The sequence below is a fragment of the Bufo gargarizans genome, chromosome 9 (assembly GCF_014858855.1).
Source record: "Bufo gargarizans isolate SCDJY-AF-19 chromosome 9, ASM1485885v1, whole genome shotgun sequence".
Classification (NCBI taxonomy): Eukaryota; Metazoa; Chordata; class Amphibia; order Anura; family Bufonidae; genus Bufo; species Bufo gargarizans.
In genome coordinates, this window is record NC_058088.1 from 193,391,980 (window position 1) to 193,408,002 (window position 16,023).

At 48.9% G+C, this 16,023-nt stretch overlaps 1 protein-coding gene across 1 annotated transcript in view; it reads left to right on the plus strand.

The window, feature by feature from the left end:
- The window catches only part of AK8 (adenylate kinase 8), a 62,431-nt gene that overhangs the window by 24,075 nt on the left and 22,333 nt on the right, over nt 1–16,023 (plus strand). Inside the window, exons 6-11 of the mRNA XM_044268390.1 lie at nt 7,731–7,812; nt 8,134–8,205; nt 8,422–8,622; nt 10,787–10,918; nt 11,302–11,391; nt 15,745–15,886. Of these exons, the coding sequence (XP_044124325.1) occupies nt 7,731–7,812; nt 8,134–8,205; nt 8,422–8,622; nt 10,787–10,918; nt 11,302–11,391; nt 15,745–15,886 (719 nt within the window). The remainder of the gene's footprint in view (nt 1–7,730; nt 7,813–8,133; nt 8,206–8,421; nt 8,623–10,786; nt 10,919–11,301; nt 11,392–15,744; nt 15,887–16,023) is intronic.

Genomic DNA, 16,023 nt, shown 5'->3' on the forward strand with positions numbered 1-16,023 from the left:
TCTATTGCCCCCTGTTATCAGCCATTTCAGAGGAGAGGATGACTGTAGGACAGGAGAATACAGTCTATTGCTCCCCTGTTATCAGCCATTTCAGGGGAGAGGATGACTGTAGGACAGGAGAATACAGTCTATTGCCCCCTGTTATCAGCCATTTCAGGGGAGAGGATGACTGTAGGACAGGAGAATACAGTCTATTGCCCCCTGTTATCAGCCATTTCAGGGGAGAGGATGACTGTAGGACAGGAGAATACAGTCTATTGCCCCCTGTTATCAGCCATTTCAGGGGAGAGGATGACTGTAGGACAGGAGAATACAGTCTATTGCCCCCTGTTATCAGCCATTTCAGGGGAGAGGATGACTGTAGGACAGGAGAATACAGTCTATTGCCCCCTGTTATCGGCCATTTCAGGGGGGAGGATGACTGTAGGACGGGCATATGAGGCATTAACGGGATGGAAGACGATGGTGAACGCTCGCATATGCTAATTGCAGAGAACAGAAGTGATCAAAGCCAGAACACGGGCAGCTTTGCTGATTGCCTGGGGCAGGTGGCACAGAGCAGAGATGCCGACATCCACGCGTAGCCCGCGCTCTCCAGCGCACGCGCCCTGACTTATGAGCTGTAACCGCCTCACCTGACACTTTCTAGTACAATCTTCAGGGGCAGCTTAGGTTCTTTACTCCCAAGATGGCCGGTGGTATAAGTCTTTCCAGCGGATATTTCCATTCCTGGGAAAGCTGGGTGACAACCGATTCTCGCAGATCATCCGTGTCAATGTAATAGACATAGAAATGACTTATCGCTACGTTTGATATGCAGTGCTATGGGAAAGCTGGGCGTGGGCTGTAATGGCGGCCATATTGGTGGTTACCTAGCTTTCCCAACAGAAAAAGGGCAATGGCAGAGAAGAGCTGCGTGCGCTGCTCCAGCGCTGACATGGTTAACCTCGGTCTGACTTTTTTTTGCCTGTTCCCCTCCGGTGGTAATCTCTTGTAATCAGCGTCTTGTGATCCAGAACTAAAAAGCCTGGACAGGAAGAAATAAATGAGGGAAGGGATTAGCTGCGCTCCACTGCGGTAATCAATAATGCAGCTCCTCCCCGCGAACCCGCGCCACAAAATGAACGCTTTTGCAATGCAAACTGCCGCACTTTAATGATTTGTGTGCCCCCCCCACCAGGCTGACATGGTTCAGTCTCCTTACTGGTGCGACCATAATAATTATGTCCGCAAATATAAAATATACCGTAGACCGTGCTGTCAAATTAAAGGGGTTCTCCGCTTAAATTTAATAGGAGATAAATATCTGATTAATGGGAGTCCGACCGCCGCACCTCTCACCGATCATTAGGACGGAGTTCCCGACTACCTCAAATAAATGGAGCATTGGACAAGCATGGGCTCTGCCCGAGATTGCGGGGTACATTGAGGGCTCATGCAGGGCTCTTCCGTTTCTGTTCCGTTTTTTTTCACCGGTCCGTATACGGAAGCATTCATTTCAATGGGGGCTTGAAAAAAACGGAAATGACTCCGTGTGCATTCCGTGTCCGTTCCACAAAAAAAATAAAGATGTTCTATTCTTGTCCCTTTACTGTGGATCTGCATAAAAAAAAAACGGATGCAACGCGGTCATCACACGGATGTCATCCGTCTATTTTTTGCGGATCTCTGTTTTGCGGACTGCAAAATACATACGGTCGTGTGCATGAGCCCTAAGAGTGAATGCTAGACTGAGGCGTCATTCATTTGGGGGACCCCCATTCTCGTGTAAGATCTACAGGGTAGAGGATAAGTTAATATCTTGACACAGCCCCTTTAAAGGGACGCTCCACCTTTAAACACCATGTTGCCTTAGTTTTGCTTTTCTGACACAGAGCTCCGAAACCTCTGCATAGACAGTTACATGATAAAATGCCGTACCGGTAGCCACCACTAGGGGAAGCTCTCTGCAGACAGTTTTTACATTGACCTCAATGATAAATCTGTATGCAGTCAGCTCCCTCTAGTGGCGGCTGCAGGTACGGCATTTTGTCATTTAACGCTACGTCTATGCAGAGGATTTGGAGCTCTGTGGCAGAAAACGGACCAATACATGAATATCTATATAATGAAATGGACTAAACTCCGGTCAGTGAATGGAAACATTCATCAAACCTGTCCTTGTCATGTCCAGCCGACGCAGGTGCAGGGCTCGTTACAGTGCGCCAGGAAGTGTGCGCCTGTGTCAGGAGAGAGTGGGAGATTCTGAGGGTAATCAAGGATTCACTGACAGCAAGCAGAGATTTTGAAAATGGTGAAGATTTAATCCACAAAGAGTCAGATTTTGCACCAAATTTATTAAAAGGCAAACCCCTCCTAATAAATAAGAAGAATTTTTAAAAAAACGTTAAAAAACCTGCAATAATATGGCGTGGTCTGTCAGGAGGGGCGTGGCCTATGTCTTCTAGACAGATTTATTAATACAAAAGCAGAAAATGGCGCGAATCTAAGAATGCTCTTGGCAGGTACAGACTTTCGCACAATCCAAAATACGCTGCCACACGCTTATAATAAATTTGGCGCAAATCTCTTCAAGGGTCGATTTATTTATTTTTAACCCTGGTGTAGATTTTCACCAAAATTGCGCCACTTAAAGCTTTAGGCCACACTCCCCTGGTAAACCGCAACCTGCTTAGTCACCCCCTCACCCCCAGCATTCAGTTTGTGTGATGATTGGCGTAAACCACTCACGCCGCTTGTTCCGTAATTTCAGTTGCCATATTTGCGCGACTGACGACTCTCAGTTGGATTTCCGGACAGTGACGGCGTCTTTGTATTTTCAGCAAACATATAAAAAAGGGAAAGTGTGTTCACCCAGTGCTTGTGGGCTGTACAGGAACAATATGGTGGCCTGGGGCGGGAAGCGGCGGTTTTTATTTCCCCGCGCCGTTGCCTTGGCATTAATTGCCAGCGCTGACAGCGAAAGGGCAGAATTACTCCTCCACTTTCCTGACACTCGCGGGTTTAAAGATGTCAAGCGCAGCCTCAGAGGAGAACGCATTGTATTGATCAACAGGCCTGCCGAGACCGCCCACCGAGCGTTAAATCTGCGAAAATGTGCCGAGCCGCGCACAACTACCCGCTGCCGGGTATTATGGCACCACGCGAAAAACAACAACAACAACTTATTGCAGCCATTGTTCTCCAAGCACGGCCTAAGCGAGCGGATCCGATGACTTGTCTCTCTACAGGGGCTCGTACTGAATCCTGCGCACCCCTCCCCCCGCCTGAGCAGGAGCGCTGGGCTCTATGGCTATAGGTGGATGATGGGAGTTAATGCCGTCTGCGCCGGCCGTTACCTTGTCACCGGGTGTGAATTATGGGGCGCGTTAACCGTTAAGTGACCCCCGGTAAGTTCTGATCATCGACTCTGAAAGTTTGTAAGGAGTATCCTCTTAAAGGGACTCTGCACTGTCCTCATTAACCCCGCGATGCCGGCCCGCATACTGCTAGATACTTTACATTACAGGTAATTGGGAAATCGCTGGGGGTTTAAAGGGATACTCCGCTTGTCCAGGACTCTGCACTGTCCTCATTAACCCCGCGATGCCGGCCCGCATACTGCTAGATACTTTACATTACAGGTAATTGGGAAATCGCTGGGGGTTTAAAGGGATACTCCGCTTGTCCAGGACTCTGCACTGTCCTCATTAACCCCGCGATGCCAGCCCGCATACTGCTAGATACTTTACATTACAGGTAATTAATATAGGGAAATCGCTGGGGGTTTAAAGGGATACTCCGCTTGTCCAGGACTCTGCACTGTCCTCATTAACCCCGCGATGCCGGCCCGCATACTGCTAGATACTTTACATTACAGGTAATTAATATAGGGAAATCGCTGGGGGTTTAAAGGGATACTCCGCTTGTCCAGGACTCTGCACTGTCCTCATTAACCCCGCGATGCCGGCCCGCATACTGATAGATACTTTACATCACAGGTAATTAATATAGGGAAATTGCTGGGGGTTTAAAGGGATACTCCGCTTGTCCAGGACTCTGCACTGTCCTCATTAACCCCGCGATGCCGGCCCGCATACTGATAGATACTTTACATCACAGGTAATTAATATAGGGAAATTGCTGGGGGTTTAAAGGGATACTCCGCTTGTCCAGGACTCTGCACTGTCCTCATTAACCCCGCGATGCCGGCCCGCATACTGATAGATACTTTACATTACAGGTAATTGGGAAATAGCTGGGGGTTTAAAGGGATACTCCGCTTGTCCAGGACTCTGCACTGTCCTCATTAACCCTGCGATGCCAGCCCGCATACTGCTAGATACTTTACATTACAGGTAATTGGGAAATCGCTGGGGGTTTAAAGGGATACTCCACTTTTAACGAACCGGCACAGAGACATTAAACTGGGGCCCCCCACTCACTCCTAAGCCTGGAGAGCTATGAAATAGTATTCACAGTCCTGGATACATATACTTTTTACATTTGAACGCCCCACCATCTTCTGCTTGTTGTCAGTGAATGGAAACTGCCAGTGGGTGAAAAGACGCCCTGATCCTGCCCAGCTGCAGTGTTTGTTACGGAGTATCACAGCTCTTTCTTCCAATAAGCCCTGTAAACAGGATTGGTTTCCATTTACTGACTGCAAGCAAGGATCTTAACATTTCATTTGGCGCTAACGTGAAGTGCCACGCCCTGACCTGGACAGGTGGGCAGTGTCCTCTGCCCCCCACTTTCTCTCCATACGTCGCTCGTCCGTATTTTGGAGAGGATGTTTTGTGCATGCATTCTTCACCATCTTCAAGATCTCTGCTTGTTGTCAATGAATGGAAACAGCCAGAGGTTGAAAACCCACCCTGATCATGCCCAACCGCATTGTTCCTCACAGCCTTTTCTTCCAATGAGCCCTGTCAACAGGATGGGTTTTCATACCCTGAATGCAAGCACAGATCTTAACATTTCAGCACAGGCTCAGGTGAACTGGTGAGCACAGTCATCCCCGCCAAGGTGCCTCCACATTCTCCTCGTATTCTGGATACAGTGACGTCTATTTTTTCACGTTCCGACTCCTCACCATAGTCAGGACTTCTGCTTGCTGTCAGCGAATAGAGGCTGAAAACCCACCCTGATCACGCCCAGCTGCAGCATTCATTTGCAGTATGTCACAGCTCTATCTTCCAGTGAGTCCTGTATGAGTTTTCATTCACTGATTGCAAGCAGAGATCTTGAAATTTAGAGCTGACTCTTTAAAAAAAAAAAAAATCCCTCCATGACAATCCTCATCCACATCCGAGCGTTAATTGTTCCGGGCGTAAGGCGGAGGCCTCCGATTGCGCGCTCCCGCATCGGCAGTCTGTTTGTTTTGCGCCTGTGCGTTCCTGCGCAGCGCTCTCCTGCCTCCGCCAACCCCGCTACTGTCCAGACATATATATTTATAAGGCTGGATCTCATTTCATGTGTGACATCTGCTCGCAGCGCGTCCCTCCTGTGATCACCGGATCCGTGCAGCTGTTCAGACCTCCAGCTCGGAGCGCTGCTCTGGGCTCCCCCAGCATACGGTTTTTTGATGTGGGATGAAACAGAACCAAACCACTGGGGGTATGGAGCGAGCGCCAGCGAGAGGAGCGAAGCGCATCAGAATATCAATTAACCTGTTCTGAACAAAGCGCGCAGCTCCGCGGCGGAGAAGACGCTGCGCTGTGATGTGTCAAGACGCCACATAATATATTCTAATTAAAGGATTGATTGATTCTTCTCTTTATTTGTGAGCTGCTGCCCCCCCACACCCCGGGAAATATCTGAAATATACAAAAAATAATCACCCGCCGCCACTGCGCCGTTTAATATGCATGAAGCCTCAGGTTCTCGGTAATTGTTGTAGAGCAAACACCTCGTGGCTCTGTTTATCCTGGAGGATGAGGGTTTTATCTGCTCACTTTTTCTCTAACTGGAAAAGTTTAACTTCCTGCGCAAATGTTTCTTGCTCGCATTCTATTCAATTGAATGTGTCTTCTCCTCTCCAGAACTACAACTCCCAGCATGCTCTGACAGCAACAGGCTGTTTTTTTATATGACAGAAGTGCAGCCTGTGAAATAGCCTGCGGCTATATTTATTATTGGAAACCATCAGCAAGTAGAATAGTGAGCGCAGCTCTGGAGTATAATACAGGATGTAACTCAGGATCAGTACAGGATAAGTAATGTATGTACACAGTGACTGCACCAGCAGAATAGTGAGCGCAGCTCTGGAGTATAATACAGGATGTAACTCAGGATCAGTACAGGATAAGTAATGTATGTACACAGTGACTGCACCAGCAGAATAGTGAGTGCAGCTCTGGAGTATAATGCACGATGTAACTCAGGATCAGTACAGGATAAGTAATGTGTGTACACAGTGACTGCACCAGCAGAATAGTGAGTGCAGCTCTGGAGTATAATACAGGATGTGACTCAGGATCAGTACAGGATAAGTAATGCATGTACACAGTGACTGCACCAGCAGAATAGTGAGTGCAGCTCTGGAGTATAATGCAGGATGTAACTCAGGATCAGTACAGGATAAGTAATGTATGTACACAGTGACTGCACCAGCAGAATAGTGAGTGCAGCTCTGGAGTATAATGCAGGATGTGACTCTGGATCAGTACAGGATAAGTAATGTATGTACACAGTGACTGCACCAGCAGAATAGTGAGTGCAGCTCTGGAGTATAATACAGGATGTGACTCAGGATCAGTACAGGATAAGTAATGCATGTACACAGTGACTGCACCAGCAGAATAGTGAGTGCAGCTCTGGAGTATAATGCAGGATGTAACTCAGGATCAGTACAGGATAAGTAATGTATGTACACAGTGACTGCACCAGCAGAATAGTGAGTGCAGCTCTGGAGTATAATGCAGGCTGTAACTCAGGATCAGTACAGGATAAGTAATGTATGTACACAGTGACTGCACCAGCAGAATAGTGAGTGCAGCTCTGGAGTATAATACAGGATGTAACTCAGGATCAGTACAGGATAAGTAATGTATGTACACAGTGACTGCACCAGCAGAATAGTGAGTGCAGCTCTGGAGCATAATACAGGATGTAACTCAGGATCAGTACAGGATAAGTAATGTATGTACACAGTGACTGCACCAGCAGAATAGTGAGTGCAGCTCTGGAGCATAATACAGGATGTAACTCAGGATCAGTACAGGATAAGTAATGTATGTACACAGTGACTGCACCAGCAGAATAGTGAGTGCAGCTCTGGAGTATAATACAGGATGTAACTCAGGATCAGTACAGGATAAGTAATGTATGTACACAGTGACTGCACCAGCAGAATAGTGAGTGCAGCTCTGGGGTATAATACAGGATGTAACTCAGTGCAGAATAAGTAATGTATATGAAATGAATGATGACAGAAGACTCTTCAACAAGTCACATTATGCAGTTGGTAACAGCAGCACAGAGTTTTACAGGAGGGGGTGAATGTCCAGTCTTGTGATGGTGATATATAGGACAGGGTTATCTCTATAATATGAGGAGGTAACTGGAGTCAGAGGGGTCACCTGTTGGAAGGAGCGGTGTCCACAGCAGTACAGAGTATTATCTGCAGTGGTTATCTGTACCTCCAGGTTTCTACATGTGATTTCCTTTACGTTGTCTGTTTCCTAGAAGTCGATGTGCTCGTCATGTCATTAGTTTTTCCTCCTCACGTCTCGTGCCGTTTCTTCCAGGGCTGGGTCATTGAAGGATTTCCCCGGAGCAGGGAGCAGGGATTACTCCTCCAGATGAATGGGGCGACTCCGGATCATGTAGGTGAGTCCTGAACCACCATACACTTCAGGATCCAGCCCAGCCATATCCGTGTCTGCGGGACGCCTCCTGTCGCCGATGAGCTCCCTGTCTGTTCTCTGCCAACATCGCAGCACTTTATATATGATGTATTAGAAAAACAGCGCCACCCCTGACCACAGGTTGCCTCAGGTAGTGCAGTTCAGCTGCATTGAAATGAATGGCACTGGGTTGCAATACCATAAACAACCTGTGGACTAGCGGGGCACTGGCTTTGAATAGAAGCAGCCATTTTTTTCTAATCCTGGTCAGATCACTTACCTTCTGCTCTGTCCTCCCCTGCAGTGGTCCTGGAAGCTCCGGATATTGTCCTGATTGAGAGGAATACGGGGAAGAGGATTGACCCCACAACTGGAGGTAGATGGTGGATTCTATACGTTATATTTATGGATTTCCTTATACCTGTAGTTGTCCTCTGTGGAGGCCATCGATCGGGCCCCCGGATTGACCAGAGGGGGAGCCTTTCCTAAAAGCTCTGGAGGACATGCAGTACATAAGTATAGGACGTGTACTTGAATTGCAAGCTATAGGTGATACCTGTCAGTGAACGAAATGCTGTTTTTTTTTTTGCAGAGGTCTACCACACTACATTCGATTGGCCCGAAGACCCAGAAGTGCAAAGGAATTTAGTAGAACCTGCGGGGATCTCGGAGGAGGAGACTGGGAAGAGGCTGCTGGAATATCACAGGAACATCCCGGGAATTCTGCGAACGTTCCCCAAGATATACAAGAAGATCAATGCAGACCAACCGTGCATGGACGTCTTCTCACAGGGTGGGCTTCCCATAGGGTCCTGATTCGCCTGCTGTTGGTGCAGCAGCCATGCTGTGAGGTAGTACCAGTGCAATGCTGCGCCCCCTGGTGGCAGCTGCCATTAATTGCTGCCCCATTAGCCGCAGAGGACCCTCTGTGAGGCCAAATGCCCCCGCTGCCCTCTTAATTACCACGTCGCTTGCCTCTTGACCCCTCGCCTGCGCCAAACACAAGACAATGCTCCCCCAGTCCCAGGACTGAATACGAATGCAGCGGCCCGTCCTACACGCCGCCAATTAATTTGTTGTCAAATTGCTTAATTACATCTAAAAGTTGATATCAGCTTTCATAAAGAATTCATGGGCAAATCCGTAAATAAAGGCGCAGTTATTATTAATTAATAATGGAGGCAAATAAATTAGGGATGGGGAAAAGCGGAAAAAAAAAAAAAAAAAGCAAGCGCCTCTTCTAGGAAATCCTCAGTAGATCGTTCCCGGGGACGCGGATTCCTTCTTTATTCTGGATAATTAGTCAGGCAGCTCATCAGGGGGATGATTACTTCTAATTAACTTAGTTATTTACCGAAAATTAGCCCCATTTGTAAAGCAGCGCTGCCAGTCTGTATCCGGCGGTAGTATACGAATGGGTGGGTTCGCTTCAAGAGTTAGCAAAGTCCTATGGGTGCAGCGCAAGGGGCGTACCGGATAGCAAGCACGTGGACAGGGGTGAATTCACACGCGGCAGATTTTGTCGCAGATCTTTTTGGCGACTCAAATGCATTAATCCATTTACTTGCCGCCAAAACCACTTTCAGGCGACTGGAACGGATTTCAGTCGAAGGAACTTTCTGCAACAAAATCTGCCGTGTGTGAAAGCGCCCTTAGTGTCCAGTGCACTTGTGCGCCCCCTGCTGGTAGGAGAGAGAAAGGTATGTTTAGCGTTAGGGTATATTTCCATCCGCCATCAAAACCGCGAGCATTAAAAACAAATGCAGTTTTTTCTAGCTGCAGTTTCTGATCGCGTTTTCAGTAGGCCGCATGCACACGTCTGTATTTTTGTTCCGATCCAGATTTTTTTGCGGATCCGATGCGGACCAATTCATTTCAATAGGGCTGCAAAAAATGCACTGCACACCGTGTTGTATGTCCGTGCTGCAGTCCCGCAAACAAAAATAGAACATTTCCTATACGTGTCTGTTTTGCGGACAAGGATAGGACATTTCTATAGACGTGAGACAAGAAAATGGTGGCATGCACGCGGACGGTATCCATGTTTTGCGGATCCACGGTTTGCGGACTGCAAAACACATATGGTTGTCTGCATGAGGCCTTATGCATCGCATTGAGAGACTGCAGGCAGATGCTTAGGCTACTTTCACACTTGCGGCAAGACGGATCCGACAGGCTGTTCACCCTGTCGGATCCATCCTTCCGCTATTTCGCCGGACCGCTGCCGCTCCGTCCCCATTGACTATAATGGGGACGGGGGCGGAGCCCTGGTGCAGCACAGCAGTAGGCCTAAAAGTCCTGCATGTCCGACTTTTTAGTCCGGCGGCCTCTCACCGCAAACTGCCGTGCTGCGCCGGAGCTCCACCCCGTACCCATTATGGTCAATGGGGACGGAGCGCGGCACGGCGAAATAGCGGAAGGACGGATCCGACGGGGTGAACAGCCTGTCAGATCCGTCCTGCCGCAAGTGTGAAAGTAGCCTAACCTATCCTCGGCATAGGTCACCCATATCAGATCAGAGGGGGTCCCACAAGCAGACCCCCTCCGATCAGCTGTATGAGTCCTCCTTGCAGCTGTGCTTCTCCTAAATGGGACGTAGCTGCGCCTGTGCCACGTGACCTACGAACGTGACCTCATTGGCCTAGACCTCGGCCTCGTCAATCAGCTGATCAGCAGGGGTGCCGGACGTGGACTATTGAGGATAGGTCGTCAAGGTCTCAGACAACCCCTTTAAGCACATTTTTTCATTTGGTTTTACATGGCGCCATGGCGGTATTTTGCACGTATTTCGGCATGTTCCCGTTCTACTGAATACTATACACAATGCATGTGCGTGACTGTATCTAGCAGACAAGAAGCCGAGCCTTGTATCTAAACTCGGACTCGCCCGTTAACGTAACGCTACATCCATTCCAGATTTGCCTTTAATAAAGCGTTTTTTTTTTTTTCTTCCCCAGTTCTGACATTTGTATTAAGCAAACCGTGGTCTGCGGCCCCTTTCACGCCGCGCATACTTCTGTACGGACCACCAGGCAGCGGACGGGGCCTCCAAGCCGCGATGCTGGCACAGAAGTACGACATCGTCGAAGGTAAGTCAGGCGAGATATCTACTCTTTCCCAGTGTCTGGAATTGCGTGTTTCAGGAGGCTGAGCTTGCCCTCCAGCTCTTGTAAAACTACAACTCCCACAATGCCCTGCTGTAGGCTGATACCTGTAGGCTGTTCGGGCATGCTGGGAGTTGTAGTTTTGCAACAGCTGGAGGGCCGCAGTTTGAGGATGCCTGTTCTATGTTATGAGTATGGGGACCTCCCAATTCTGATGTACTCCCCTCTCCATACCGAAAACACATGCATGCTCAGCTGAGCCAAGCAAGCATGTCTGTGGAGTAGTCGGGAGGAATAGTTGTCGGCTGACGCAGCTGTTGAAGGTGTGCGGGCACCATGTGTCATCAGTCGTTTCTCTAAATCTACAGTTTCCTGCGGTCAAGTCCTTAAGGAAGCCGTGGCCGACCGGACGAAACTCGGACTGCTGATTGAGCCGTACGTCGAGAACGAACAGCAAGGTCGGTATCAAAGTGTTTGCTCACAAGTCGGCAGCGGATGAAATCGCACATGCCTGATCCTTCTTTCCTCCAACATCTGCCGCAACACGCCAAAATCGGGGAGCTGGCCAGCTTACGTCTAGTCTGTATGGGCCCCATTACTGATGCCCACCCTCACGAAGAGCTGCCCGATCCCTAGTGAATAGGTCTGACTTGGGCTGTGTGCACACTGCTGAGCCTATCATCGGAGGAAGACTTCGCGACATATACCGCTACAGCCATACGTCACCTGATGCTTCAGTTCTGAATGGAAAAGATATAGGGGGTCATTTACTAATAACCCCTGCGCTGGCGGTGGATCCACCAAAGTCATGTAGAGGCGCCGGCCTCTACATAACTTCGGCACATCCACTGCTGGTCTACATCTACGTCCGCTTCCTTGCTGGCGTACATTTTGAACTCCTAAAACCAGCATAGAATATGATAAATAGGACAGGCCCAGCGACCCGTCCCCTTTCCTACCCACGCACCCTTTTTTTAGACGTGGCGTGAGCGGGGAAAAGTCGCAGATTGCGATGCAAATTACCTTTGCGCTGCAGTCTGTGACACATATTTAGGAACATATCAGTTGGTAAATGACCCCCATACTGCCTGCAGCATTCATTCTAAACCAATGACCTATCTCTACCCGCCTGCCCCGTGTGGTATGTTTTTACCACTATCATTTCCAGCAAAGAGCGAGCATTGACCGCTCTGTATACGTTTTTTGCACCGGATACCATTGCAGAAAAGGTATACTGATCCCTACCAGCCAAGTGGGTGCTCCTCTGGCTTTCCTTGGGTGAATAGACATGCCCCATGCACTGGGCGCTGGCATACAAACCAAACCTGGGGCTCAGAGGCAGTCCGCACGGTGTCTTAGGGTACGGCTAAACGGTGCGCGGCCGCAGCGGGCTGTAATTAAACTAATGGGACCGCACTGTTCATTGTTAATGGCGCAGACACAGTGCGGTCTCATTAGTTTAATAAGAGCCATACGGAACCGCGCCGCGTGGTCGTACACTTAGGATCCGAATATTTCTTCATAGGGGACGTAGCTGAGCTGAACGTGCATTTCTGATCCGGTATCCAGTCTGCAAATTAGGGATGAGGTTGCAGACCCCTGCCTCATAGTGCGAGCTCAGGTACCTTTCTGCAGAATATGCTTTGGTACCCGCCGCCGCCGTGCCCGCAGCACGCCCTCTTCCCTCATTTCTGCAGCCCTTTTGACCTCGCAGGCTTGCACTGTGAAGTTTTCCCCCTGGAAGCCGTTTGATAGCGGTTGTTGTGGGGGGAGCAGTCGGGCAGGAGGATGAGAAAGAAGAAAGCTTGGAGGGACGGGGGGGCTCAGTGGGGACCTTCTCGCGCGCCATCCCTGTACCAGCAGCAAACAGCACTTGGCTGTGTAAATAATTTACCAGTTGATTAATAGACTCACATGGGTATAATTAGCAGAAGGAGAGACAGCAGCTACAGGAGCGGCTACAGCGCTTGGGGGAGCAAGAGACCTTAAAAAAATCTTATTTTCCTCTTTTTTTTATTCCTTTATTTTTTTTATTTTATTTTTTTATTTGGAAACTTTCTAGGGCGCCGGGCGTTTGAAGATGAGTTGGGAAGAGCTCAGTTGCTTCTCGCCTTTTGAAGTGGAAATAGGACAGTTTGAGTCTGTTGAGTTTAATTTTTCACAAGCTTTCAGAGCCCCGCAGCGCCAGCCCCTTCATATAGATCTATATGGCGGTATATTACCGGGAAAGGAAGAGAGAGGGGCCGTAAAACATCTCCCACCTTTACGTGACTCGCTGCAGCCGTGAAGAATATGGTCTGTGGGCAGAAAGGGTCACAAAAAAAATAATAATTGTGAAACTTTATTTTCCGGGGTCCTGCAGAGGGAAAAATGACCAGGACTTCACCAGCTATAGTGATCCCACTGATTAAAGATGGACGCCCTAGACCCCCACCAGTCAGTGATCCCAGAGGCGTACATCGATATTTCATTTTTTATTTTTTTTGTCCGTAAAGGTGGCATAAACACACTGATAAAACGTACCCCATCCACTGCTTCCCCTCACACATTATATTATAAAATTGTCCGCTTGCAGCCACCACTAGGGGGAGCTCAATGCATAGGAATTTATACCGTTACCATTGAACTCCGTGCAGGCTGTACAGTCCCTAGGCACTGAGCTCCTCCTAGGGATGAGTGTAGAAAAATGTTGTGCTTTTATGTCAGGAAGCAGAAAAGCGAGATTAGGTCAGGCCCCCCCGCAACGTGAGCCCCATGGCAAAAGGGAGATTAGGTCAGGCCCCCCCGCAACGTGAGCCCCATTGCAGTCATGGGAGTTCTGCCCCCTAGAGGGACATACAACCTCTGTGCGAAATCAGCATCTGCCCCGGTTGTACTGCTGTCCTCTTATGTTGGAGGGGTCTTTGGGGTCCCCAGGTACCAGCTTTTAGCCTTGGCTGCCACCTTATAGTGATCCTAGGGCCGACATACGTCATCAGTGGCGAAATGTTCTGCTTCTGACCGGTCGCTGCGTAGACGACACTTTAGTCTTTGCTTCAGCTGGCGAGGGCGGCCATGTTGGTGCAAGAGCCTTGTCATATCACATGGTCTTTAATACATGGTATAACTTATAATCCCCCCCATCCCGCAGCCGGCACATTAGGAGGCTCGTTGCTGCAGTCTCGTAGGAAATCTTTCCGGTGTATATATCCTCGGAGCTGGATGCACCTGAATAGTAATGGCAGCTTAACCTGCAGTTTTTTTGCCGCCACCTGCTTCTCTCGCTGCTCCCACTCCCTCCTTGAATAGTCGATTGCGGTGCTGACCCTTCCAGATGCCATATTGTGGAGGCTGCAGTCCACGGGGCTGACCAGCAGGTGGCAGTACACAATAAACAAACAGCCTGCAGTCCGGGCATTGCTCAGTCTATAGATGCTGGGGGACGGTGCCCCGAAATGACTGGCCCGGGGGGGTGGGAGGTGGGAGGTGTACCCCGTACATGTGACGTCTCCTTATTATCTGATGTAACTGACATCAAAGACGATACAGCACCTGAATGGCTTAGATACACAGCTCAGCAGACAGTATCACACAGGGTAGGATTAGATACACAGCTCAGCAGACAGTATCACACAGGACAGGATTAGCTACACAGCTCAGCAGACAGTATCACACAGGATAGGATTAGATACACAGCTCAGCAGGCAGTATCACTCAGGATAGGATTAGATACACAGCTCAGCAGACAGTATCACACAGGAGAGGATTAGATACACAGCTCAGCAGACAGTATCACACAGGATAGGATTAGATACACAGCTCAGCAGGCAGTATCACACAGGATAGGATTAGATACACAGCTCAGCAGGCAGTATCACACAGGATAGGATTAGATACACAGCTCAGCAGGCAGTATCACACAGGATAGGATTAGATACACAGCTCAGCAGACAGTATCACACAGGATAGGATTAGATACACAGCTCAGCAGGCAGTATCACACAGGATAGGATTAGATACACAGCTCAGCAGGCAGTATCACACAGGATAGGATTAGATACACAGTTTAGCTGACAGTATTACACAGGATAGGATTAGATACACAGCTCAGCAGACAGTATCACATGTGATAGGATTAGATACACAGGTCGGCAGACAGTATCACACAGTATAGGATTAGATACACAGCTCAGCAGACAGTATCACACAGGATAGGATTAGATACACAGCTCAGCAGACAGTATCACACAGGATAGGATTAGATACACAGCTCAGCAGACAGTATCACACGGGATAGGATTAGATACACAGCTCAGCAGACAGTATCACACAGGATAGGATTAGATACACAGCTCAGCAGACAGTATCACACAGGATAGGATTAGATACACAGCTCAGCAGACAGTATCACACAGGATAGGATTAGATACACAGCTCAGCAGACAGTATCACACAGGATAGGATTAGATACACAGCTCTGCAGACAGTATCACACAGGATAGGATTAGATACACAGCTCAGCAGACAGTATCACACAGGATAGGATTAGATACACAGCTCAGCAGACAGTATCACACAGGATAGGATTAGATACACAGCTCAGCAGACAGTATCACACAGGATAGGATTAGATACACATCTCAGCAGACAGTATCACACAGGATAGGATTAGATACACAGCTCCGCAGGCAGTATCACACAGGATAGGATTAGATACACAGGGCTATACTGAGGGCTGCAGACACTGGGGCTCCTCTCTATGGGATGCTGTGGACATGCTGCTGTTGCTGGATCCACTTTCTGCCTTTGTACTGATATTTGTCTCTTTTTAGTGCCGGATAATCTTGTTCTGAGGACCGTGGGCGACCGCCTCTGCAGACTGGACTGTGCCACCCGGGGCTGGGTGCTACACGGATTCCCGAGGGATGCAGAGCAGGCTGCCCTGCTGAACGACGCCGGCTACATACCCAACAGGTAACGCCCCTGCTCCACACTATCCCTCACCGATCCGCGCCAGCCAATCAGATCACTGCTGGGATAGTTAGCGCTGCCACCTGATTGGCTGCTGTGAGTTACAAGCAGCTGCGTCCACAGTCGTCCTTTTTAAGGGA